The following is a 26,265-nucleotide window of genomic DNA, read 5'->3' as shown; positions in this document are numbered from 1 at the left end:
TGAGGTCTTCAACAAATTGTTAAAATTTTCATATTTATTTCAAAATAGTTTAGCAAGATTTATAAGCCAACCTATTGGCAAAACAAAGCAATTGAAAAGTAGTGAATAAAGGATTATGGCACTTTAGACTTTAATCAGCCTTTCAATATATTTGCATAAACTAAAGATTTGGAAAGCAGTTGAGAAAAACTCTTAAAAATGTCTAGAATAACATTGCTCAGGGTGAGTATAAAACACTTTGTGGTCCCTTCAGCATCAACATGTCTCATGCTTCTTTGGTTGTCTCTTGAGTTCCCTCTTTACAGCACCTGATACGCAAAGTGACTTCACACCATGCCCAAGATCCGGGCAACCCACCAGCTGCATGGCATGACAACTCTGCAGGCCGAACGGCAACCTTGGTAATTGTAAGGCCATGGGTTGTAGCCCCCCAGGGGTTCACAGATCTTCTGGCAGTGGGTGTAGCTCCGCCTGCACTCTATACAGCAGATTCCTTCATGATCCAGTCTAGGGTCGAATGTCATGCTTTCCCCTTCCTGCTGCTGTGGAACAAAAGAGAATTGTTTGTGTTTTCTTCATATTGAGATGGTTACAGCTTGCACATGTTTCAAATTTCCTTAATTTTTGACTGCTATAAGAAATCAGGATAATCCTCCATTAGGAGTTTTCAGTCTTGTAAGTTGCCATCATTCAGAATTCCTTCTGACAACAAGGAACCTTAACTTATTTGTCGTTAGCAGAAAAAAATATTTAACAAATCTTAAAATTTCTCCATGATTTTAAGGAGCCAGTTACCACTCAGTAATGACTACACTTGTATTAAATAGGAAAATTAAAAGTAAGCATTATGATTGAAAGTATTTCTGCCATTGTTAATTCTAAGTCAGTGGAACACTGGTGCTTTTTTGTAGTCATGGTTTCCAGGGCTCTTTGGGTACACATTTTGAAAGTCATCTATCCAGGCAAACCACAGGTTTTAATTCCAGTCGCACTGGCTCTGAGAACACTGTCAAGTCTTAGTTTGTCCTGCCTTCATTTCAGCAATGGAATTAGGCTGTTACTTGCATAGGCAATAACGGGCCTGGATTATTGCGAAAAAAAGCTCCTTAAAAATAGATAAAAAAATCAAGAGCTTCAACCTCGTGCCATCATCATAGTGACATAAACATGAAGTCCTGTGAAGTAATGCTCTGTTCTCAAGCTGGAGAGGGCGTGAAACGAAGGAAGCCTGCCCAGCTGCACATCTGGGTTTCCTTGTAAGAATTTCTAGGGGTGGAGGGTCCCACGTAATAACCCATGCTTCGGTATTTAATGTGGTATTGAAGAACATTGCCAAGAAGAACTGTAATGCAAATTCTTGACAGTTTAAGCCTGCACAAAGCTGATTCTGGAATATTAAAAAAGTCTTCAATTTTTGGATAGAGGGGTTTATTAAAACTTTCAAAGAAACTGGAAAGTAGAAAAAATTATGTACAGCTAGGTTTGATGCTTGTTAGTCCATTGTCACATTTTTGTTTTCAGAAGTGAATTCAAAGAGAACTGAAGGGGGTGTGACATACCACCCGTAAATACATTAGAAAATACCTTACAAGATAGGAGGACATTTCCCTATAGACCACACTGTTACTACACCTACCAGTTCCCTAATATACTGTGATACGGCCTTTGCTCAAATTTGTCATCAAAACACCCGTCTTACTCTACGTCATTTGTTTTAGAAATTATTCAGACTCGAGTTTCTCCTCTTTGGGTTCATCTAGGCCAGGAAAAAGACAACTGCCTCGTTAACAGGAGCTGGTTTCTCCCGGGCAGGCGGGAAGAGAAGGCCTGTTGGTAGAGGCATTTCCTCCTTAATGAGGGCTTGCCGGGTTTGTTGCGGGAGTAAAAAGTTGGGAGAAAATCTGAGGATGCTCTTAAGATTTTTCCATAAAGGAGTATGTGAAGGACTGAGGTCAAGTGGGAAATGTTCTAAGCATTTTCTGCTTAGAGTTCAACATACAATAAAGGAAGAAACATAATTGGAGTTTCAAGGCATGTGGCCCGCTCGAGTGTGTGGTAGCAGGGCAGACAAAAGTCACCTGCAGCCCTTCTGTAGAGGGGCTGATGCCTTAATACCCTCAGCCTGATTCAGCCGGCCCAGCCAGGAGGGAATAAACTATTATTAAATTCTGTTTGCCTATTCAGACTTTATTTTTTATTTTCTGAGATTAGGGAATGAAGAACTGTGGTGTCCTGAATTTTCTGATAAGCCCTGAGGTATTTAGAAAATACATTTTGCTCTAAATCTCTCCCAAATACATTTGCAACACATGAAACAGTTGTAGGATTGAATAGACTGTATTGAAAAAAAAATACAGAAACGGCTTAACGTATGAAAAGATAACCTTACACATAATTAAAGACAGACAAGATAAACGCCCAGAGGATATAATTAACACCCAAGAGATTGGCAAAGTCTTTTTAAAGTTTGATAATAAATGGATCTCTCTACTGCCATTTTCAGACACATGCAGTTGGTTTGACTCTTTGGAAGGTGACTTGGTACCCTCTATTAAAATGTAAAATTCCCACACACTAACCCATGCTTTGGTATTTGTAGATATATTTTATAATTGCATGTTTATAGGAGGAATACTGTACCAGTAGCTAGTGCTGAGCAAGTTAATGCTGCTTATGTGCCCAGCTCTGTGCCTGCATCACCCCATTTACTCCTTCCCATAACCCTAGGAGTCATGTACCAGATTGTATGCTGTAAAAGTATTTGCAGTAGCAAAAGAAAGAGAAATAATATATGCCCACCAAGACAGAACTAGTTAAGTTTCTGTGCATCTATCCATGCACTGGGAGACAGTTAAGTGAATAGTAGTCATTAAATGATTGAGATATTGGAGCCGGCGCCGTGGCTCACTTGGTTAATCCTCTGCCTTGCAGCGCCAGCATCCCATATGGTCACTGGGTTCTAGTCCCTGTTACTCATCTTCCAGGCCAGCTCTCTGCTGTGGCCCAGGAGGGCAGTGGAGGATGGCCCAGGTGCTTGGGCCCCTGCACCCGCAAGGGAGACCAGTAGGAAGTTTCAGATTGGCACAGCGCCGACCATAGGCCATTTGGGGGGTGAACCAATGGAAGGAAGACCTTTCTGTCTGTCTCTCACTGTCTATAACTCTACCTGTCAAATAAATAAAAATTTTAAAAATGATTGAGGTATTATGTAGGAGACAGTAATCGCCAAAGGGGCCGGCACTGAGGTGTAGCAGGTAAAACCGCAGCCTGCAGAGCTGGCATCCCACATAGACATTGGTTCAAGTCCTAGCTGCTTCTCTTCTGATCCAGCTCTCTGCTATGGCCTGGGAAGCAATAGAAGATGGCCCAAGTCCTTGGGCCCATGCACCTTTGTGGGAGGCCCAGAAGAAGCTCCTGGCTTCTGTCTTTGGATCAGCCCACCTCTGGCTATTGCAGCCATCTGAGGAGTGAACCAGTGGATAGATGTCTCTGTCTCTCCCTCTCATTCTGCCTCTCAAATCTTTAAAAAAAAAAATCTCCAAAATACTGCAACTAGAAACAAAGCCAAATATATAGGTGTTTTGTTTAAATTTGTGTGTGTGTGTACACACAAACTGGCATTTATTGTTGGTAGGCTGTTCCAGGGAGAACAGGGTGGCAGGGACACACTTTTTACTGTACCCTTCTGAGATGTTTTTTAAAACATGCATTTTTTTTTTTAAATTTTAAAAAGGCACAAGTAAGAACTTCTACTTCCACTCCCAACAAAGGATAATAATGGTAAATAACATTCTGTAGAAGGTTGGCATTTTTAGCACCTGGGTGTCAAGTTCAGAAATATCTCCTCAGACTGAAGTATTTTTATCTCCATATGTGTCTGTCCCCTGCTGGGACTGAGAGCCCCTGGGGCAGAACTGACTCCTGACTGTGCTCGGGGCCTGGAAAAGAACAGGTATTTAACAAACGGCTGTCCAATGGAGGAATAAAAAGGGCATACAAGAGGAAAGAGAATACTTTCATTCCACGAGATGCCCCCAGGGCACACTCTCGGAAACATTTTCAAATCAAATTCTTGAGATGAATTTGTTTTCGTGGATTTGCCTGTGACTCAACAAGAAAACAACTCTGAGTGCAGGGCCAGAGTCCTCACACCACAGAGCCATGGGTAAGTGTTGTCACCCTTAGTTCTAAACTTCGCAACAGATTCAGATGTATTTTAAAATAGTTCATTAGCAGTAGTGGAATTCGAAATGCTGTTTGCATGCTCATTTGGAACCTTGAGTGGCAACACCCGTTGGGTGAGGTTTATTGCGCTCGCCTGGGCTGAGTGTGTGAGGGTGACACAGGTACGCACGTGGTAGGGGTTATCGGGGTTGAAGGGTTCCGAGTCCTCTTGAACGCTGGGTTGGCTGTCGTTCCTCACTCTTGCGGGACCTGGGTTGCCCCGGGGGCCACTGCGCGGTCTCTTTGTGGTGGTGGGAACAGTTTTTCTCACCACCTCTCTTCTTTCTCTCTGGATTTCTGCAAAAATTTCTGTAAGTTAATTCCATTATTTGCATATTAAAGAAGTTAGATCTGTTTATCAACAGGAAAAACATAAGGTCCTTAAGTATTCATGAAAAGATACTTTTTAATTTTGTGATGGTTTTTGTAATAAGAAAAGCTTTGGGTTAGTAGTTAAACATACACCTAACCCTATTTGGTGGCCTAGTACTGGTTGAAGAGATCCATTCTCAATCTTTTTTCTTTGCCTGCACCACTCTTCCCCTGGCTCCTTTGCAGTTAGGAGTGACTGGGAGTGACATTTCTGACCAGTGAGACGCAAGCAGCGTGTGCTAGTGCAGTTTCTGGGAAAGCTTTGGCTTCCTTGATGAAAGGGGCATGCATGCCTTCTTCCATCTTGTTTTCCTTTCTTGAACACAAATGTGATATCTGGAGTTATGAGCGCCACCTGGTGAGCGTGCAGTGTTAGGACAGGGTAATGAGCCAGAGTGCTACAGACACCAAGAAGGTCAGCTGGAAAGAGCTGGTGGCCTGGCAGAGTGTGCCACAGTGCCAGGGACCGCTCATCTCCGGACTTTATGTACATGCACACGACACACTTGTTGAAATCCCTGTCGCTGAGGTAACTGCTACTTGCAGCCCTGTGTATTCCTAATGGATTGACGAGATAAGCCATGAAGTTTCACAGCTTGCAAGGGACATATTATCTCGAGTGATTCTTTATAAAAAAAAATCCTACAGGATAGAAGAAACGGATGCCTCTGTACAGGCATCCGGTCTCAGACCAAGTGCCTTGGCCAGGATCTTGGGATATGTGGCAGAGCCGAGAGTCACATGTGAACTCTGATCCACCGCACCGCCTCGGGGCTCCTGCAGCGTGGCTGGTGGCTCCTGAGTTGAAGGTGTGTCCACAGTGTGGATGGGGATATCTCTCTGAGCTTTGGCGCTTCATCTAAAACAGGTAACTGTGTAGTGTACAGGATAATCACGGAGTGAATGAGAATAAAGGTGGAAGCACAGTGTCTGGCGTATAATAAGCATTCAAATGTTAGAGGACGGTGACTGTATCGTGCTTTATTATCTGTGAGAACTTAAGTGTACTTTCCAAAGCTGTGGTTGGCATCTGTATGCCTGGAGAGGCAGCAGGGAAACCTGGATTCAATTCACAAATCTACGTCTTTTCTGAATGTACCCTGTAACATGGGGACATGAGTAGCTACCCCAGCGGTGGTGAGCATGAAGTGCAGCGCCCAGGTCGGTGCCTGGCACACAGTCCGCGCTCAGCCACCATCGGCTCTCACGTAACCTGCGTCCAGCCATCAGTCACTGAGTCCCTGATAACACAACTGTGTGACACTGATGACCGCCCACTTCAAGATCCAAGGGCAGCCGCTGCGGGACCCTGCAGTGGCGGTGGCGGGGAGGGGGCTTTCATTAGCATTAGGTGGTGGGCAGTGAGGCATCGTCAGAGGGGGATGGAGTTTCTTGATTTTTATTGCAAAATATGCAGCACATATGAGAGATTAGGGAAAAAAAAACTTCATTTAAAACAGGTATGATATTTGAAATGTGTGTGATGGTCCATCTTATTGATGTCCTAACATTAATCCTTTTCTAATCTGGGGCGTGTTTCCCGTGAACATAATGTATGTAACTCTTGTATGAATGGAGGGGGCATTGAATATTTAACATGTGGGCCTGCGTGGTGCTGTGAGGGACCTGGGCACGTGGTTGAACGTCGTCGTGGGGAAAAGCTCTATACCTGGGGGTGCAGATAGTCACTGCATCAGGCCTCCAAGCAGCGCCAAGCCAGCTCTCTTCCTGTCCCTGCCCCCACCCCCTTACCCTGCCCTGTTGGTTTTCCATAGCTCTTCCTATCATACCGTACGATTTTTCCTGATTGAGTGTGTGTCTGCTGTCTTCCCTTGCTACAACGTAAAACCCCTTGAGGACGTGGATTCTGGACTGTTCTGGGCACTGTAGAACAAGCACGTGGGGCATACTGGGCCTGCACAGCTGTGTGCTGGCTGCGGGAATCAGCTCTTTGGGTGAGGCTCTTCCTCAGACAGAATGTGAACACGGAGAGCGGCACACGGTGACGGTCAGGGGACTCTGGGCCACCTCAACTAGAAGAGGTGGCAGTTCCTGGGTGGTGGAGAGCTAGAAGGCCCATTCCCTGCTAAGGCAGGTGGGGAATGCAAAGCCCGAACTTGGCCGGTGGCCGTACTGTGAACCTTAGCTCCTCCGTGCGGACAAAGGCAGGAATGGCAGCAGCACAGCGCAGGTGGCAGCTGCCGCCCGCCCCCGCAGCTGCAAAAAGCTGTGACAGTTGAACCCGCACGCGGCCTCAGGCTCCTCCGCCGCCCACACGGACACTGACTCCGGCTTGCCTCCTGAGGCTAGAGAAACTGCTTCTCCAGCCTTTGGAACAGAATAGGACTTGTAAACCCTTAAGGCTAAGTTAGTCATGGCAGGGTCAGAAACTGGTACTTTCTAAGCCTGCTGGGTTTAGTGTTGTTTTCCTGGAACAAAATGCATAACAAAATGTACTGTTTTAGCCAATTTTTAGTGTACAGTTCAGTGGCATCGCGTGCCTTCATATTGCTGTGCAACCCTCACCACCATCCATCTCTGGAAGTTTCCTCATCTTGCAAAAAATGAAAACTTTGCACCGATTAAACACTGTCCATTCCTCCTCCTGTCACCCCCACCCCACCAAGCTTAGTGGCCTCAATGTCTATATATATATTTTTTTTTAATTCCATGCTGCTCTCTCCTGATGTTCAGAAAAATCTTTGAGAAAGCATAGTTCGACCCAGTAGGCCTCCGGGAAACCAGGGTGGTGAGTGCCAGGTAGAGGGAGAGGGAGAGGGAGAGGCCCCCTGCAAACTGGGGGTGCGGGGAGTGAGGCCCGCAGGGCTCACCTGCCCTTGGTCGCGGGAAAACAGCCCAAAGGATTGCTCCCTCAACTCGGAGACCCTGTGTGAGTTCTCACTGGGCTTGCAAGCAGCTGTTTAAGCCATGAACTTGAGGAATCTCAGCCTATACCCAGAGAGGCTTTTGGCTGTCCCATAATTCTAGGTCTGAACATCATAAAGAGTTGGTGGTATGACAGCTTCTCAGTCCCTTGATTCTAGCCTTGGGAAGGGGAAAAAAAAGGGTAAAATTGGAAGGCACAAACAACGGAGATTAAGGGCAAGAGCAGAAAGAAGTGGGAGTGTCGTAAATAAAAGCAGTAGGCAGCTCGGCTGTTCTGTCTCCTCCTCCAGGCTGTCCTCTTCCTTCTTTTCTTTCTCATGCTAATTACTGGGACCCTGCACAGGCCTCCTGATCCCTCCTGCTCCCTACCTGCTCAGGCCTGGAGGGGTCTCCTCCCACCCCACCCCCAAGCTCGCAGGAGCAGGGAGTGTTGCAAGGGGGATCAGGTTCATTTAAGAAGTTACCTTTTGGATAGGTTGGTTTAAGCCAGAAAATCGGAAGGTCGCCGCAGAGTTCTAAGACTCTTGCGCTCAAAAAGCTGTTGTCCTGGACAGGCTGCCCCACGGCCACCCAGACTAGAGCCTCCTCTTCGTGTTTCACGGGCATGATCTTGCCTTCCTGTGGGCGAGGAAAAACAACACGCATTTGAGCACAGGGGACGGTGGGAGGTGCTGCGGCGAGCAGTCGCAGGTGGCTAGAGGGTGACTTTGCCTTGGAAATGAGAGTTGTGTGAGGGTGTGCAGGTGTGCACGTAGCACACACGCACTTGGAGAGAAAGTTCCTCATCTCTCTGTAGCTGGCCGTGTTCACAGCGCTCAGCACATCTAGCTGCGATGTGTGAATATGTGTGTCCTGAGCTGGAGTGAAAATTACTTGATACCAGCCTGGAGATTCAGGTTAATCTGATGTTTTTGATCAAAGCTGTTTTTGAGGGAAAGCAATTGAATGGACCCCGGAATCCTGTAAAGAATAGAGGAGCCCTTCATTTGAAGTGAAAAAATCTTGTGGGGTTTGATTCTGCGGCTTCGGAACAACAATTGGAAAAAGCAAGTGATTGGTTCTTTAATGTCTTCAGTTCAAAGTGTTATTTAACATAAACCATTTCTCCATTTCCCAGCTATAACAAAATAGGGTTCAGATGTTCCTCCTATCAAGCGCACCACTGAGATTCAAAAGCTAAACCCTGGATTTGCTTCTACTGCGAGAGGCTAAGACCGGTCTCCTAACCCAGGAGACAGATCTGTTTTGCCAGGTTCTTGCTTTCATGTATTTATTAGTTTGTAATAGGTTGGAGAAATTAAAATGTTTTCTCCTTATTTTTAGCTAAAAGCAGCACTTCATTTACTCCTTCTCCCTCAGGCTATGGCTGCATTAAAACAACTTCAGGTTATTGGAGGAAGCTCACACTCAGGTAATCCAGTTATTTACCTTAAATTAAATGACTCCATGCAGGAAATGAATGCTCTCTGAGTACAGTAGCTTCTTAAAGTTATACAGAGCTGATGAAACATTTATGAGAGCAATTGCCGCATAAATCTCCCCCATCACGGTCTAAAGTGTGTGGGGAAGAGTGGGATGACTGGGATAATGCATACAGATGCAGCCTACAAGCCAAGAATGTTAAATCAATCTCCAGGCCTGGTCTTCGGTTGCCTCCCGACCTCCTGCCTCTCTCTGGTTCCTTGCAGACGAGCATGATTTTGTTGGAGGCTGCAGTGTGCCCAGTGCCAGGAGAGAGAACCACTAAGAGGTCGGAGGGGCCCGGGTGACCGGCGCTAACCAGGACCATCCAGGCCGACGTCTGTGTCAGGGCTTGGAGGCCTTTGTTTTCGCTTGACTAACACTAAGTCATGGCTGGCACTACTCAGCCTTTTCGTGACTTTGGAAGTCAGAGTGAGGGTGGGCAGTGCTGTCCTGTTTGAAGCTGGAAAGAAAGATTCAAAAACAACAACAACAACAAATCGCAGAGATAGTGGCCACTGAGTCAACCTCCTGTTTCTACACTGCTTGCCATGCAGAAAACCCAACCCCTAGCTGTTTAAGTTACTCTAAGTGTACTTTGCTGCTTCCTACAGGTACACATACCTTATGTACGCAAACGTCTGGATTTTTTTTTTTTTTTTTTTTTTGTCTAGCAGAGGATCCACTATACATGACATAAATGACTAAAACACAAGATCCACCTCTATGGTCTAAGACTCAGACACAGACAAAGATTTAAATACAAAAAGAGGAGCAGGTGTTTAGTGTAGTGATGAAGACATCCACAGCCCACATCGGTGTGCCTGGGTTGAACCGGCTCCAGCTTCTGATTCCAGCTTCCGGCCAGTGCAGACTCTGGGAGGCAGCGGGGAAGGCTCCAGTCCTGGTTCCCTTCCCCCAACACAGATTACCTGGATCACATTCCTTACTCCTGTTGCTAGTCCTACCCCTGCTCCAGCTGTTGTGGGCATCTGGGGAATGAGCCTACAGGCAGGAGCTCTCTTCTGTCTGTCTGTCTGCACCCCCCCCCCCTTGGCCTCTGCCTCAAATAAAGACAATTTTAAAATTTAAATACAGAAATAGCACAGTGAATCATTTAGAATTCAAAATCATTATTTCAGTTGCCACCATCAGAGATAGTTGAAAATTGAGGTATAATGAAGTGTTCCAGAATGAGACTTAAAATCCCGTGATGACACATACCACATCCATCATCATCTGCGTTGTAGAAAAACCAAAGCGACAATAATAAGAGTGCACAGAAGTCTGACTACCTCTGAATAGAATGTTACACATGCAGGAGACCCACCAAAATGTCAACATTGGTTACCTGTGGATTATACAATTGTGGGTGATTTTCTTCTCCATACTTTTATGTGTTTCTCAAAGTTTCTACAGTGGCAAAGTATTGTGTTTTAAATCAGGGGTGGGGAGGGAAGGGAACTCATTTGAAAAAAGAAAACACACTGCAGACCTGTAATCAGGGCAGAGTCCGCTGTGGCTGGGGAAGTGGTCCAGGGGAAGCAGTCCTCTGTCCCTCTGTCCGCGTGTGGGGGACAGGGCGGGGATTGGAGCTGTACTGTCAGCAAAGGGGAATGCAGGAAGGGAAGCTGTTCTCAGCATTAGCAAGTGAGAGCACACCCTTTGCTTCTGCACCACCCAGCTCGTGGGGTACGGGGTGGGGGGCGTCAGAAATAAGGACCGGACCCCAGGCCAGGGAAGCCTCTCACAGGATGAATGCTGGGAAACAGGGAACAGGTAGCCAGTTTTTAAGACTCACAGGTTTGTTGTTAGCCTCTGTTCTGTTCTGTTTTGACTTGAGACACCACCTGCTACTTCTCCTCTGGGGGCAAACAATCAGTTTCCAGGCACCTTTGCTTACCCATATTTTTCCTCTTTTGCCTTAAGGGAGCTGATCTTGCTTCGCTTCCCTCTCAGGGATACTGGAGGGCTTGAAGATGATCATGATAGAATTAAAAACACTGAGCGAGAACCATCTGTTCGCCAGGCAGTAGATTCTAGGGCCACAGGCACAGTGTGCATACCCCCAGCTTGCAGAAGACAAAACTGAGGCTGAAAGAGGCCTCATCCATAGCCTGTGTCAGAGCTGGGATGGAACCCACGCCCTTCAGGCTCCATCATCCACTTTCTTTCCACCATACCCTGCCACACTCAAGTGGAAGACAAAATGAATGTGACCCCTTCGTGAGCCTTAAAGTATTATCAAAACGTAAGGTGACTGCCTGCAGTTCTAAAAGGAAATTTTAAAAACCAAGTTCCAAGGGGAGTTATTAATTATTAAGGAAAGATTAAAACTCACAGGCTTGGCACATGGAAAAGGCATTAGATATGATGTTAGGTAGCTTCCCTGGGTTGACCTTGAACCAACAGGAAGCAATCACAGCTCGGTGCAGGGGAAACCTGTCGATGTCAGGACGAATTCCCACGCTGACGGAGGCTGAAGCGGGAAGGCTTCGGAGGTCCCTTTAAAGAAGATTCTATCTTGTGGAGTCTTAATCTCTGATCAGATCGCTCCCTAACACCAGGCAAGTAAGAGCTGAGTGAGCACCAGGCCCCTTTATGCGCTTTCCAACATGGCTTCCCTAAGACCTTAAATACATTGTATCAAGAAAGAAGGATGCCCTGGAAACAGCAGGACAAGAACCTAGGTTCCCATCAGGATGGATCCAGGATCTAGAGGCTGCAGGGAGATTTTGCCTCCAAACAAGGTCTGCCCAAACCTCCCGCCGTCCCGCCCCTGAGGGTACCCACCAGTTCCGAAGAGATGCTCTGTTGGGTCACGGTGCCCACCTCAGGGACGCGAGCCTTCATCTGCGCCTTGATGTAGCACTTCTCTCCCCCAGCAAAACGGATCCCTGTGATGCCCTGTGAAGCGAAAGTGTATCCAGTGTTCATTTCTCTTCAACGGATTGAGTGTCTGTTGTGAACAAGGCACTGTTCTAGGTGCCGGGGATAGGGATGAACAAAAAATGAATCGCTTTCATGGAGCTTAGCTTCTAGCATAATTGACCAATAATAAAAAAAATAGAGATAAAGCAGCTGGTGCTGTGGTGTAGTGGGTAAAGCCGCCACTTGCAGCGCTGGCATCCCATGTGGGCGCCGGTTCCAGCCCCGGCTGCTCCACTTCCAATCCAGCTCTCTGCTATGGCCTGGGAAAGCAGTAGAAGATGGCCCAAGTGCTTGGGCCACTGCACCTGCATAGGAGACCTGGAAGAAGCTCCTGGCTTCAGTCTGGCCCAGCCCTGGCAGTTGCAGCCATTTGGAGAGTGAATCAGTGAATGAAAGATCTCTCTCTCCTTCACTCTCTCAAATAAATGAATAAATCTTTTTTTTTTTTTTTAATGGAGATAAAGTAACTAAGGCAGAGAGAGAGAGAGTAGGACTAAGGGATGGTACTTCACACAGCAGTCAGGGAGGTGACCAGGAGAGGGTGATCTTTGCACGGAGAAGGAGCATAAGGGTTTGGCCATCTCCACCCAGCAGCCCAGAGGAAGTGCCCGCTTGTCCATGCAGCCCTCTGTGAATGTCCCAGGCCACGTGGGCCCCCCTGCCTCTGCCTTCCCACCCGTCTTCATCTCTCTCGCCACCTTGTCCAGGCTGCCCTCACCAGGACCAGTCTCTCTCAGGATCAGTCTCTGAACCTTTTGTTCTTTTTATTTTTCCTTCTTGCTGATTCACTGAAAGGTTCTCAAAAGATGTTGGTCTAATAAATGAAGTCCATGAATTCAGAATTTTTTCCAAGTTACCATGCGCAGAGTAAATAGGAAAGCTCTCCGCAGCACCTGGAGCTGACCTGTGCTCCTAGACCTTATCCAAGGATGGGGACGTTTTGTTTTTTGGCCCTTGTGAGATATAGACAGTGTCTTCTCCTCCGCCTAGGGACCAGCCTCAAAGGGCACATCAGCCACAGGGCTCCGTCTGGGTGGACAGCTCGGCCCTGATTCTCCCTACAGAAGACATAGGGTAGCAGTACTTTCTGGCCCAAGAATGTTCTCTGTCACCTTGCTGGTTTTAGTTTCACAACAAATGAGTTACCAAAAATAGTGTTAAACATGTACAAATGAGGGGGCTGGTGTTGTGGGGTAGTGGGTAAAGCCGCCTGCAAACTGCTGGTATGTTGTAGGGGTGCCAGATCCAGTCCCAGCTCTTCTGATCCAGCTCCCTGCTAAGGGCCCGGGGAAAAGCAGCAGGAAATGGCCCAAGTGTCTGGGCCCCTGCCACTCACGTGGGAAACCCAGAAGTTGTTTCTGGCTCTTGGCTTTGGCCTGGCCTAGCTCCAGCCTTCGCAGCTATCTGGGGAGTGAACCAGCGAATGGAAGATTGATCTCTATTGATCCCCCTCTCTGTCTCTCTCTGTCTCCCTCCCCTCCCCATAACTCTTTCAAATAAAACAAAAAAAAGTCTACAAATGATATGCCTTGATAATGTAGCCATACAAATCCAAACCACATCAACCTTTTGTTGAGGCAGATGTCGGGATGATACAGAATTGAGAAGTCTGGAGTCAGTGCTGGAGTCGAGGAAGAAAGGCATAGCAGGTAAAGCCACCACCAGCAGTGCCAGCATCCCATATGGGCGCCGGTTCGAGTCCCAGCTGCTCCACTTCCCATCTAGCTCTCTGCTATGGCCTGGGAAAGCAGTAGAAGATGGCCCAAGTCCTTGGGCCCCCACCCACGTGGGAGACTAGGAAGAAGCTCCTGGCTTCAGATCGGCCCAGCTCTGGTGGTAGCAGCCATTTGGGGAGTAAATCAGCTTATGGAGGACCTCTCTTTCTCTCCCTGCCTCTGCCTCTCTGTAACCCTGCCTTTCAAATAAATAAATAAATCTTAAAAAAAAAAAAAAAAAAGCACTTAGCAATCTAGGGGGCCTGGAGCAGGCGTTGTGGCACAGGGAGTTAAGTCGCCACTTACATTGCCAGCATCCCACATGAGTGCCAGTTCAAGGCTTGGCTGCTCCACTTCAGACCCAGCTCCCTGCTAATGCCCCTAGGAAAGCAGTAGCAGATGACCCACGTACATGAGCCCTGGCCACGCATGTGGAAAACCCAGATGGAACTCAAGGCTCCTGGCCCAGCCTGGGCTGTTGTAGCTGTTTAGGGAATGGACCAGCGGATGAAAGAGCTTTCCCCATCTCTGTGTCACTATGCCTCTCAAATAAATCTTTAAAAAATATAAATAAAATTAAAAAGTAGAAATCTAGGGGCCCTGGCTCAGGATTTAGCCCTGAATGAAGAATGAAGAGAAGTTACGGTACCTTGGAGGACCTTTGTGGGAAGGTCTAACCTTAGGCAGTCTCAGAGCCCGGAGTCTCCACTAGCCCTGGGGAAGTCTGGGCAACAGAGAGGGAAGGCTCTTCCTCCCTAGAGCACCTCTATGCACCCTGAGGCCTTGCTGGCCCCTAGACTCACAGCTCATTTCCGCCAGGGCCCTGGCGGCACCAGAGTCCCCTGCAGAAGTTTTAGGAACACACAGGCCTGGCTCCACATCCAGCAATGATCGTCTCAGCCGCTCCCCAAGGGTGAGGCCCACCAGTTTAGGGAGAAAGGGATTTGTTTATTAAGTGACCCCATAACCTTTGGACAGCGGTTTACCAGTGGCGCACAAATTCTCCCTTAACATCCAAATCACCCGGAGGTCTTGTTATATAAGACACAGAGCTTTGGGCAGGGTCCCTCTCAGAGGCGCTGACCTGAGGAACACACTTTGAGAACCAGTGCTCTTCCCATTCTCCAAAAGTCTGCCCCTCTTATTCTGCATGTAAATCTAGGAGTCACTGCTAGAAAAACGGAAGGCAGGAAAGAGCGGTGAATGTCTCTCTGTGTGCTGTGTTCTTTCAACTTCAAACACTCGTGCCCTCTGCCTGGCAGGTGCGCCAGCAGGAAGCGCCATCAGACCGCGATGATACCGAGAGGGAGAGCGGTGATCCTACTGTGGGATTCACAGCCCCGAACCTGAATCCAGTATTGAGTTAGTTCTGACAGCACACCTGCTGCAGAGAACTGAAACCCCACGGGGACCCGACTTGTGGGAAGGGATTCACACATATTAACTACCGTGTCTAGCACAAATCCACATCAAGCAGGCAGATCGAGCAGAGATTAAACAGAGGGAACTAAGTGCAGCTCAAGAAAGCCAAGCAAACCTGTTTTTTGCAAACAAACCAGGCCTTCCTGAGCTGGGGACAATGAGGAGGTTTGCTAACAAAGGCAATGAGGGAAGAGTTCAAAGACGCCACACGCTTATCAAACATCAGGCAGCCTCACCTTGGCTGCACAGGTTTTCTTTTGAAGGAGACCTTACTTATTTCTATAGCTTACACCAAGGATTCCCAAGAAGGGTTGGGGTCTTGCCCCAGAGGAATGCTTTCGAGATGTCTGGGGAACAATTGTCACAAAGATTGGGATGCTCCTGGCTTCCCTGGGGTAGGGGCCAGGGGATGGCAGTCCTGCAGAGCCAGGGGCAGTCCCGAGCTGAGTCTGAAGGGCAAGCCTGTTGCTGAGTATTCCTGCCTAGACCCCAGCACTGTTTTACACAGCAACACAAAGTGACTTTTAGCAGAGTCTTAATGTGCAAGTTCCCTAGAGATGCAATTACTATGAAAATGGAAAGAAAACAGCACTTTTGTCCACTGCTTGAGAAAATTCCATGGCATTTAATTTACCAACACACACTCATGTCCATCTGCATTTTAGACTGCAGCATTGAAAATCATTCAACTTATGGGCCCAAGGCTTGACTTTATTATGTCTTGTGCATCAGGCTGAGTGAGCATTTACATAGGAAGTCCATATTTTACTCTGAATTACTTTCGTTTTATTTTTCCCTTATGTTACATTTGGAAGCTATATTGATTTTTGAAATCAACAACCTACTTACCAACTAGACAGGTCATGCTATACTTTTCTCCTCTAGCTTTTTAAATCAAGACTTTTGAATACTTACAAAAGTCAAAGAATTGTACAATAAACACCCATATGCCCACCAGTGTTTATTCTCTTTTAATTTCTAAACAGAATTTTTATTATATACATCGGGCTTTGAGTCTGAGGGGATTGCAATGCTTAAACCAATTCTAATGCTTGTGAAGATGTAACCTTCTAGAATGTAACCCATTGTTATGATTGGATAAGATTTGACTCCCTGAACTCATGCAGATGTTTGAACCCCAAAGTCGGTTGTTAGTGGATTCATGTACTGTGGAGTCTCCATCCAATTTGGCATTGAAGGTGGGCCCTTTGGGAAGTGACTAGACTGGGTTAAGTTTGCTGGAGTTGAGCCTCATGACCAAATCATGGTGGCATTATAAGCAGAGACCATGCTGGGGTGGGGAACTTTTCTTCTGTGACACCCATTTGGGTATTTATAGCATCATTCATGGGCCATCCAAGATTACCAACTTAAAAATTAGCATGCTGTAGATTTATTGATGTTGAGTCCCACCTTCAGTTGCCTTGGCGAGGCCAGACCAAATGATTTTGTGGGCCTAATACAGCTTGCAGGCCAGGCATTCCCCACCCCTGTGTCACAGAGCGTGAAGGAAGAGTGTGCTCCTGTCTCTCTGCTTCCCCACCTGTCGTGTGATTCGGCTCTGACCTCGCCAGCCTCCATCAGATGCCAGCCTCATGGAGTCAACTGATCTTGAACTGTGAGCCTCCACAACTGTAAGCAAAAGTAACCCTTATTCCTGCCTAAATCGTTCCTCCAAGGTATTTTAAGGTAACAGGAAACTGACTAACACACTTATGCACTATGAACTAACCCAATTTTTATCTCTCTCAGGGTATATTTGTGTGTGTGTTGTTTTCTTCACTCCCCTTGGGCTGTAGTAAGATCTTGGTGCCTCCCGGGGTGAACAGGAAGGCTGTTCATTCACAATTCAGAACCTTTCATAACCTGGCCCCACTTTCATCTCCATCGATTTTTCGCTACATTTGGCCACAGTGGGCTGCTTGGAATTCTGGAACAGGCCTGTGCATTCATGTGTGTTATTTTTCTCTGGGCCTGGAAAGCACTCCTCTCCACCCCCTCCCCACCGCCCCTTCCTCTCTGCCGGCTGAAGCCTTAATCATTCCCCAGGACCTGATTCAATTGTCAGGGCCTCCGTTACACCTGCTCTGATCCTGTCATCAGCAGCAGTGCCTTCTCTTGGTGTGTCCACAGCGCTCTGCCCATCTTATCACAGTATGTCTCCAAGGTTGACCCAAAGCCGGTCCTCTGTGCCAGTCATCTTTGTATCCCCCATGCTCAAACTGCCCCTTGCACACAGTAGGACTCAATCAACTCTTCCTGAATTTGACTGATGCTTTAAAGTATAAGAGAAAGTAATAAAGCAGGTACCATAGAGGCTGATTCATGTGTTTTCCAAAGTCCAGGCTTGCTTAAACCCATAACAGGTACTATCCATCAAAAAAATGTTCTACTCACCAGTTCTGACTTAGAGATATGTGGAAGCTATCAAAGAGAATTGATCAGTTTATAAAATATTTGTAGCCCTGTTGGTCTATGAGAACAAAACACAATCGATACCATCATTAGAAAGAACCCAAGGATTATAAAACAGAAATACAGGTTTGGGATTAAAATATTTTAAAAGGATATTCTTGATACATGGCCATGTCCAGAGAGATGGAGCTTTTCTTATTCATCTTTGTAGTAGTTCCCTTTGCGTATCTTGATATTGTGGCATCTCGTTGTATTCAGTTTTGCACTGAATTGAATGATGTCAGTGGAGGAGTCACATTTTATTAGTTTATATTGAGTAGTATAAACGAAGAAAAACTGTTTTCACCCTTTCCTGGGTATTGCAGTAAAAGCCTTTAATCGGTCTGGAGAAATTATACTTGTGTGCTGACTAGAACCATTTACAAAGCTATGACTAAATAAAGTGCAGTAGGGCACACATGGAGCTGCACAGCCTGTCCCAGGGCAGAGATCACTCTGAACAGAGCCAGTGCTTGTCACCATCAAATAAGGCCTATTTCACAGGGCTCTCACGTTAACATCTGCTGGGTATTCAGAAGGATTTGTGAAGTGTGTTTGGGTACCAACCAGAGGAGTGCTTTCATTCAAATGAAAAACATCTTTAGTTCTTCTCATCAATCAGAGGAAGATGGGTCAGTGAGATGTTTGTGGACCAATAAAATATCAGAAGAGACATTATTTTCAAGAGCCTCTCTTCCCAATAAAGTTCTATCTACTCCCTGTGCAGATTTAACAGAGGTGCCATGCCTCGTCCCCATTGTTAGAACGTGAGGGAGAGAAAGACATTTATGTTCCCAACAGGAGAGACAGTTTCATTTGCAGATGAATATTGAAGCATTGCTGCATAGCCTGATGTCTCAAACTGCTTGTAGATTAACTTTTTTTGTAAAAAGAAAAAAAAAACAGTCTTCTTTTCAAAGAAGATTCGAGTATTTTACCTGGAATAGGCCATGGTCAGCAAACATGCCATCACAGGCGAGTCTTCCAAGCCAATGCGCTGGCTTCATTGAGAAATTAGAAGAATTGAGAAAAGTATGTCACAGAGCCCACCTATTATTGAGGAGAGGTCATTAACAATTCTCACCTCTTTAGAAATTCAAGCTTTTGGCTTGGCAACATTCTAGGAGGATTTGAGTATTTTATCCACCACATTAGAGAAAACAGATGGGAAAGAAATAGTTCTTTCAAGTCCTTCTGCCAAGACTATATCATTCCCAGAACATGCTTTGTTTTTTTTTTTTTTTCAGTAATGTGGTGTTTTAATTTTTTTTTTCATTTTTCAAAATCAAGTTCTATTTTGATTTCTAAGCTCACATTGTTTATTCCCTAGAAGCAAAAAATTTAAAACCAGAAGTTATTTCCTGAAGTGCATGAATGCAATATAAGTAGGTTTGGGGGGTGGCGTTTTGAGTTTTTAACCCTGAAGTGTTGTCTTCAGTGTGGTTCTTTCTCAAAGAGAATAAACTCCGACACATGTTAGTGGCATGACACCTGCTGTGAAACCCGGTGATCACTGGGATGTGCGTGTGCGAGAGGCTGCTTCTCCTTGAATGAGAAGGGTCCCCGAGGCTTGCCTGGTTACCCTCTAAATGTGTGAAATATACTCACGTTCTGGAAGTCATTAACTTCAATGGCTTCTTCAGCTCCACTTCCCATTTTAAAGGTCTCCAAGTTGTTCCTAGCATCTATTTCCATTGACCCATCTTGTAATTTCCCATTGATACTCATGGTGTAATGGACGTTGTAAATCTGCAAGGGAACAGGAGAGTTAGCGACGCTTTCTGTTCCCAGCAAGTCAGGCCTTATCTGGAGACCTGCACTGGGGGAGGTACCGCTCATATTTTTCAGAGACATGTGCCAGCTTCCTTTACAATAGCATATTTACAAGGTCTTCATCCTACACCAGTCACTCATTACAGTGATTTCTTTAAAAATATCTTAAAGGTAAAACCCTTGATAGTCCCTGGATACTTATTCAAACAGCTCAGTGTTTCGCAATCTTGGCTGCACATCAGAAGCACCGGGTCAACTCACCAGGGGCCACACTTGAGTTTCATCCTCAGCCAATCAAATCTGAGCCTGTAGGGACGAGGGTGGAGCACTGGTCCTTCTTTACAGCTCAATTCTATCATGCAGCTGGGTAGAGTGAGAACCACTGATCGGTACATGGAAACTGAGGAGGCAGAGGGCTACCTGGGCAAGTCTGAACCAGTCTGCAGTGGCATCTCAACATGCGAAGCATTTTTAAACTCTTTCATATTTTTAAGCAATCCTTTGGTCAAGGTTAGGCATGGAATGTGGCATATAGTTAGAACTGCAGTCAGGACTAGAATAGACTTGATATAGAGTAGCATTTGTAGAGAGCAAGGTCAATGCGCACATCTGTTCCAGTTCCAAATGGGAGTTACTCACTTAATGACCCTGTGGGACAGGCATATGGTGTAGGGCATTTTGTTATAATGAGATGTGCAGGGAGTGAGGGAGAGGGGGAGGGAACTTGACACTGCAGAGGAGCACTGGCCCAGGGACAGGAAAAACAGGTGACCACACCACTTATCCCCGGGTCTTGGGAGTGGGCCTTGAATGCAGATGGAGAAGTTGGACCTCTTAGTTGGTTTTCACCCATGTCCATAGAGCTCAGAGGCTGCACAGGTGTGGCCCAGAGGTGAGATGGTAGAGCAGGTGGGACTGTGAAGTGCCTTCCCTGTTCACCCATCATCTAATCAGACTGGCTCTGTTACGTGTTGCATTTCTCAGTAAGATTTTGTTAGAAAAATCCACCTCTTAATATTGTTTTTTAAAGGCATCCACTAAGTTAGATGATCCAATGGAGTCTCAGCGTAGACTTTAAAAACCAACTTACTTATCTGAAAGGAGGAGTCACAGAGACATAGGGAGAGACATAGAGAAATCTGTCATCCACTGGTTCATTCCACAAATATTTGCACCACCTGGGGTTGGGTCAGGTGGAAGCCAGGAGCCTGGAACTTCATCTGGGTCTTACACGCGGATGGCAGGGATCCAAGTACTTGGGCTGTTACCTGCTGCCTTCCCAGGTGTATGAGCAGGAAACTGGTTTGGAAGTGGAGTAACTGGGACCCAGATCAGCCCTCTGATATGGGACGTGGATATCCCAAGTGGTGGCTTAACCCACTGTGCCACAACACCTGCCCCAACTTAGACATCTTATTACTACGCTGGCTTAAAAATAACCCACTGCTGCTCCTGCTCAGCTTGCTGTGCCCTGCTAGGTCTTTGTGTGGTGAGGCAGTAGTGGATTTCTTACTTCTTTGGACTTAGTGGTATAGCCATCTTATGTATGACACAGTATATATGTGTGTGTGTGTGTGTGTGTGTGTGTGTGTTGTATGAGGGCACCTCAAAGTCAGTGAAAAATGGATTTAAAAAATAAGTTTGTCCATGCTTATGAGAGACTTGTAAAAAGTTCATGGAAAATGCATATTATGAAAATGCTATGCATAGACTTAAAAATGTTTGATACTAAAATAAACTTATCTTTTAATTTGATTTTCCATGAACTTTTTGAAGCATCTTTTTTTTTTTTGACAGGCAGAGTGGACAGTGAGAGAGAGAGACAGAGAGGAAGGTCTTCCTTTGCCGTTGGTTCACCCTCCAATGGCCGCCGCGGCCAGCGTGCTGCGGCCAGCGCACTGCGCTGATCCAATGGCAGGAGCCAGGTGCTTCTCCTGGTCTCCCATGGGGTGCAGGGCCCAAGCACTTGGGCCATCCTCCACTGCACTCCCTGGCCACAGCAGAGAGCTGTCCTGGAAGAGGGGCAACCGGGACAGAATCCAGCGCCCCGACTGGGACTAGAACCCGGTGTGCCGGCGCCGCAAAGTGAAGTATCTTTGTATTGTACATAACATAAATTTTACATTTCTGTATTTTTATAAATATGTGTGTACATAAATCTTTAAAAGGGAAGGAATGAGAATGGATGAAAGACAGTTGCTAATTAATGTCAGGTCAGCTGGTTAGAAAAGCAAGTATCTGGGATTCAATTCAAGTGCATTTTCTCCCTCATTATGAAGAATGACTGCTACAGGGACAAACATTTGGACTCTGTATCTGTTGTTACTGGCTCATGACTTGTAGGAAACTCATTATTACAAGACCCACAGAGCACCATTTGATTTGCTCAGCGGAGATGCAGAAATAGCTTTGCCATCTGGGGTACCCTTCTTGGGTAGCAGCGTTCATCCAGTGGGACAGAAAGGATCGGCCGTGTTTCTGTTCAGCCACGCCTCCCGCCCCTCCTTCCCTCCCTCTGTGGAACTGCGATGTCTTCCAAGCTCGCCTGATCAGAAGAGTCACTTCTAGGGGTTCTGAGTTAGCGGAGCTGGAGCAGAGCCCACCAGGCTGTTTTCACTTTGCCCCTCGGCTGGTCCTTATGATCAGCCAAGTTAAGGAAACCTGCTTTCTTTGGCTGGGCCAGTGCTTTCCACAGGTAAGGTTTAGAAAGCAGGCTGTGTGCTGCCCGGTCTCTCCCAGAAGCCACTATTCACAGGAGGTAATGAAGACTGTCACCAGGAGCCCAGCAGACAGTTCTGGTGTGACTTCCTGCTGGCAAACGCATCCTCCGCTCAGGTGACAAGAGGCTCCTTTTAAAAAAGGAAAGAAAGCACTGCACATAGGCATTTATCGATAAAGCAATGCAACATTTAAGAACTCAATCCCCTTCCAAGTTCCTAGGGATCCTTAGGAGCTGGAATGGTAACATGAGAAGAGTGACCTGTGGTCCTAATGTCACTTTCCTTCTCCATCACCCTTGCCACCTCCCCACCAACAAAGGCTCCCCCCGCCAGCTACTGCGTCCCATCTTGGACTTGCAATATGCTGCACCCGGACAGCTGTGACCCTCCTGAGGCCATGGGAGAAAAGGGGAGGGGAGGGCAGAAAGGAGTTTGCAGTTTCCAAAGTGCTGGGCTCCGGGCTGGGCTGCTGGAGCAACCCAGCCACTGCATTATCTGCTCTAAGCCTGTGGAGCTGTTGGCACCTAGGGCTATTTCTATCCCAGTACAATGAAGTTTATTATTTGCCAAAATTCTGCTCAATATGGTGCCTTTCACAGCCAAGGATATTTGCTAATGAGTTTTTAATAAGACCTAGGTTTTATAAGATTAATTACATTAGTTTGGGAAAATGTCTGGGAAAAATTGGTCTGAGAAGAAAAGCCCCCAGCAAGGATCTCCTCCCCCTATCCCAGAGGGTGTGTTGTCAGTTATCTCATATTAGCAGCAATTTCCCGTATTGCAATGCCTTGTTCTATTTACAATAATGGGGATGAAGCATGGCCTCAATCTTTGAGCCCTGTCAGTTGTCTCCTGATTATTAGTGCTCTGAAGGTTCCCAGTCTTCCAGCTACATGTGAATAATGCTGTCCTTAGGGCATCTGCCCACAGGCAGGGGAGAGGAGGTGAATTACAGTTGGCTCTCCTCTATAAACAAATACAAAGAAGCCAAGGCACAGATAAGCCCCAAGAGTGGTTAATCCACTTGGTTTGATAGGTCTTTCTGTTCCACACAGACTTACCTTTTTTGATGCCGTTTCATTTGGATTATTTAGATTTGTGTTCAAGGAAAGCAGCCCCATGCATGCGCTGTGCATGGACGATGCCACATTTACTCTTTTTAATATTTTGTGATTTGTTTTTCAGGCTTAAGTAATATGGATCCGCATTGGACATTTTGGGAGGAAAAAAAAACCTTTTATGATGTTTTTTTCATTCTCCTGTCTGTACAGGAAATAGCAGTAACTTTGATTGTTGGCAATAAAATGAGATTCACTATTCCTCTGTATTTTTAAAATTTCATACCGCGCTCTTGAACCAGACAACCCACCATCTTACAGTAAAGATACGAAAAAGGGGAGCCCACTTATTCCCGATTGTTCAATCTCTCCTTTTAGAAGTCTGTCAGTAAGCTCTGTTTGTCTTGAATAATTACATTCCAAACGATATTCATTTTAATATAATCTCATGGCCAAAATCTTTACCAAAGCAAAACTAAAAAGCAAAGCTATTTTTTTTTAATTCCCAAATAACCTGTACTATTAAGGTTTTGTTACCTGAAAGATAGTGTTTATATTCTAATGCCATCAAATTTCCCAAAGCGGGGAGGGGGGGATGTTTAGACATGTGCTTAAGATACCGGCTAACATGCCCTTGTCCCACATTAGAGAACCCGGCTTGGATGCCCTGCTCTGGCTTCTGACTCAGCTTCCTGCGAACACACACACTGGGAGGCAGCAAGGACGGTTCCAGTAGCTGGGTTCCTGCCACCCATGTGAGAGGCCTGGGTTGAGTCCCTGGTTCCTGGCTTAGCTCTGGTCCAACCCCGGCCATTGCAGGCATTTGGGGGGTTAGCCAGCAGATGGAACACTCTCTCTTGGTCTTTCTCTCTTGGGGTCTCTCTCTCTCTTTCTGTCTCTCTCTGTCTGATTCTCAAATGAATTTCCCATGAATGATAAAAAAAATTCCCCAAGTTGAGACGATCTAAATCCTGTTAATAGAGATAGAGATATTGAAAACATTCTCGTGTTCAGATTTGTTGCTTTCAAATAAGAGCATCTGACCTAGCTTCTATATTTAAAACACAAAACATGCAGGCACTTTTCAAACACAGTGCAATCCTAATCTCACAAACCAACGCTTGCAAATTTGATATATTCTCTAAAACAGACTTGGTGCTAAATGGCCTGCTTATCTACATTAGGCATTTGAGTTAAAAATACAAATTATGCAGTGACTACAGAAGATGTGATGTGCAAAATGGTTGAATTGCTTTCAGCACCATTTTCTCTAAGTACTGGAATCTGTTCATGCTTTGAATTTCATGGTGGGAGAAGGGGGGGGGGGGCAGCAGTCCCAGATCCTTTGAGGATGCTGATGTGAAAGCCCTTTGTGTGCACGCCTGGAGAGGGAGATGGAATTCTTCTCCATTAGCGAAATAGGCTCATACCAGACCTGGCAATGGTCATCAAGATAAAATGCCCCCTTTCACATAGGTGAGTACGTTCAGAGTATTTCGAGAACACTGGAACTATGCCCAGTCAAGTTAGAAGGGAGCTGGGCACTCCTGGAGAACCCACAGAACTTTAAAATAAACAGTTGCACACACAAAAAAAGTAGGACAGCTTTTAGTGAAACATCCACCATTCAATCACAAGTGACCAGGTCAGAATTGATTTTCAGACACTTGCCTCCTTTAAGGAAGTTAGCCTTTTTTTTTTTTTTTATTTTGAGAGAGAGAGAGAGAGAGAGAGAGAGAGAGAGAGAGAGAGAGAAAGGGGAGTGTTAATGGACGGGTCTGTCTCTCTCTGTCCCTTTCTCACAAGCGGGCACACACACACCCTCTCCTGAAAGATCGAAATTCATCCTCAATGATGGGGCTGCATATTCCTCGGTGACCTTAGCCCTAGGGGTGACATTTACAGTGTGTTCAGCGGGGAGGGGTCTTAGAGGCCAGGCACCTCCATTTCTCGCTTTCGCGGTGAGTAAACCGAGGCCTTCCTCGGGTCACACGGCGGCTTCGTGGCCGGGCACAGCGTCCGTGGCGATCTCCACTACTCTGTGTTTAAGACACAGAAAACCCTGCCTTGCTTTTCCACGGCGGGCTGAAAGCGGCTAGTGGGCACGGATGGCACAAAGAAGGCGGTGTCACTAGGGAAGCGTGACCCGGGGCTACGGGGCCCCTCGCGGGAACCTGGGTGCCACCGAGAGGCCCCCGCCGCCGCCCTCCGCACTTACGTGATTGTCGCTCCCCTTCCATAAGTAGAAGGCCCCGATGGCCCCGAAGAGCAGCAGCACCGCTCCAGAAATGAGGACCACGGCCCCGACCTTGAGGAGCCGCGCGGGGCTGGAGGGCTTCACCGTCACTGTGGCGTAGGCCTGCGGGCAGGGGTGCGAGAGGGCCCGGTCACGTCTGCGCCCTGCGAACCCCGCGCCCCGCGCCCCTATCCGCGCCCGCCGGGAATCGGGGTGGGTTCCTCCGGCGCCCTCCCGAGGGTCCAGGGCCAGTGCCGTGGGATCCGCGCTGTCCTCCGGCTCTACGGTGCTCCCTACCCCGGTCTGGGCATCCCGTGCACACCCCACGCGCGCATTTAGGCACCCACCATGTGTCCCCTAGTCACCCCGTACCCCCCCCCCCCCTCCACACACACACACTGCGCAAACTGCTGACGGCGGACACCCACGCGGCGGGACTCACCGGGGGACCGCAAAACTCGACGTCGTCGGGCCCCACCAGGGCGATGGGAACTTTGTCGGAGCGCTCGGGCATGGCTGCGGCGGGCTGAGCGAGGCGCTCGGAGGCTGGGCGCGCGCGCTACGCTCTGACCCGCTGCCCCCACGGGCCGGGCATTTCAACGCGGCGCGCGCGCCCTGCACCGTCCCGCCTGGGCCGGGCCAGCCGTCCCCACCCCTCCCAGCGCCGCACCCCGCTCCTCCCTTTCGCCCTCCCGCCCGCGGCAGCCTCCGGAGCGCCTCAGCCGGAATGCTGAGTCCTGGGCTCTGAGCCGTGCTGCGTTTTTAGGGCAATTAGCCGCCCATGCAAAGATCTCTTGGCTTGTCAGAGGGTTCTGTTGTGACACGCGGCTGGAGGCCGTTTCACCCCATCCCTCAGGCCTCTGCGGGCATGTTGAGGGGAGGGGGGACTGAGAGCGCAGGGCTGTGCAGGTGAACAGGGGATGGCCAATAGCTGAAAGCTGCCCCAAGGTAGGCCGCCTTCGCACTGGCCTGCCACTGCTGGGTGGTCCCTGGGACGAGAGCATGGAGTGTGG

General features: G+C 47.2%; 1 protein-coding gene across 2 annotated transcripts; it reads right to left on the bottom strand.

Moving 5' to 3' along the window:
* Nucleotides 1-25,901, bottom strand: CNMD (chondromodulin). Of its 2 annotated transcripts, none has more exon segments than NM_001082040.1 (7): nucleotides 1-539; nucleotides 4,355-4,521; nucleotides 7,947-8,100; nucleotides 11,737-11,850; nucleotides 19,074-19,214; nucleotides 25,235-25,375; nucleotides 25,695-25,767. In NM_001082040.1, coding segments are annotated over 7 exon segments (1,002 nt in total). In that variant the 5' UTR covers nucleotide 25,767; the 3' UTR covers nucleotides 1-326.
* Between the last annotated feature and the right edge of the window lie 364 nt (nucleotides 25,902-26,265).

Source organism: Oryctolagus cuniculus, chromosome 9 (genome assembly GCF_964237555.1).
Source record: "Oryctolagus cuniculus chromosome 9, mOryCun1.1, whole genome shotgun sequence".
NCBI lineage: Eukaryota > Metazoa > Chordata > Mammalia > Lagomorpha > Leporidae > Oryctolagus > Oryctolagus cuniculus.
Note: the sequence above shows the minus strand (reverse complement) of the source record. Positions and strands in the feature narration are given on the sequence as shown.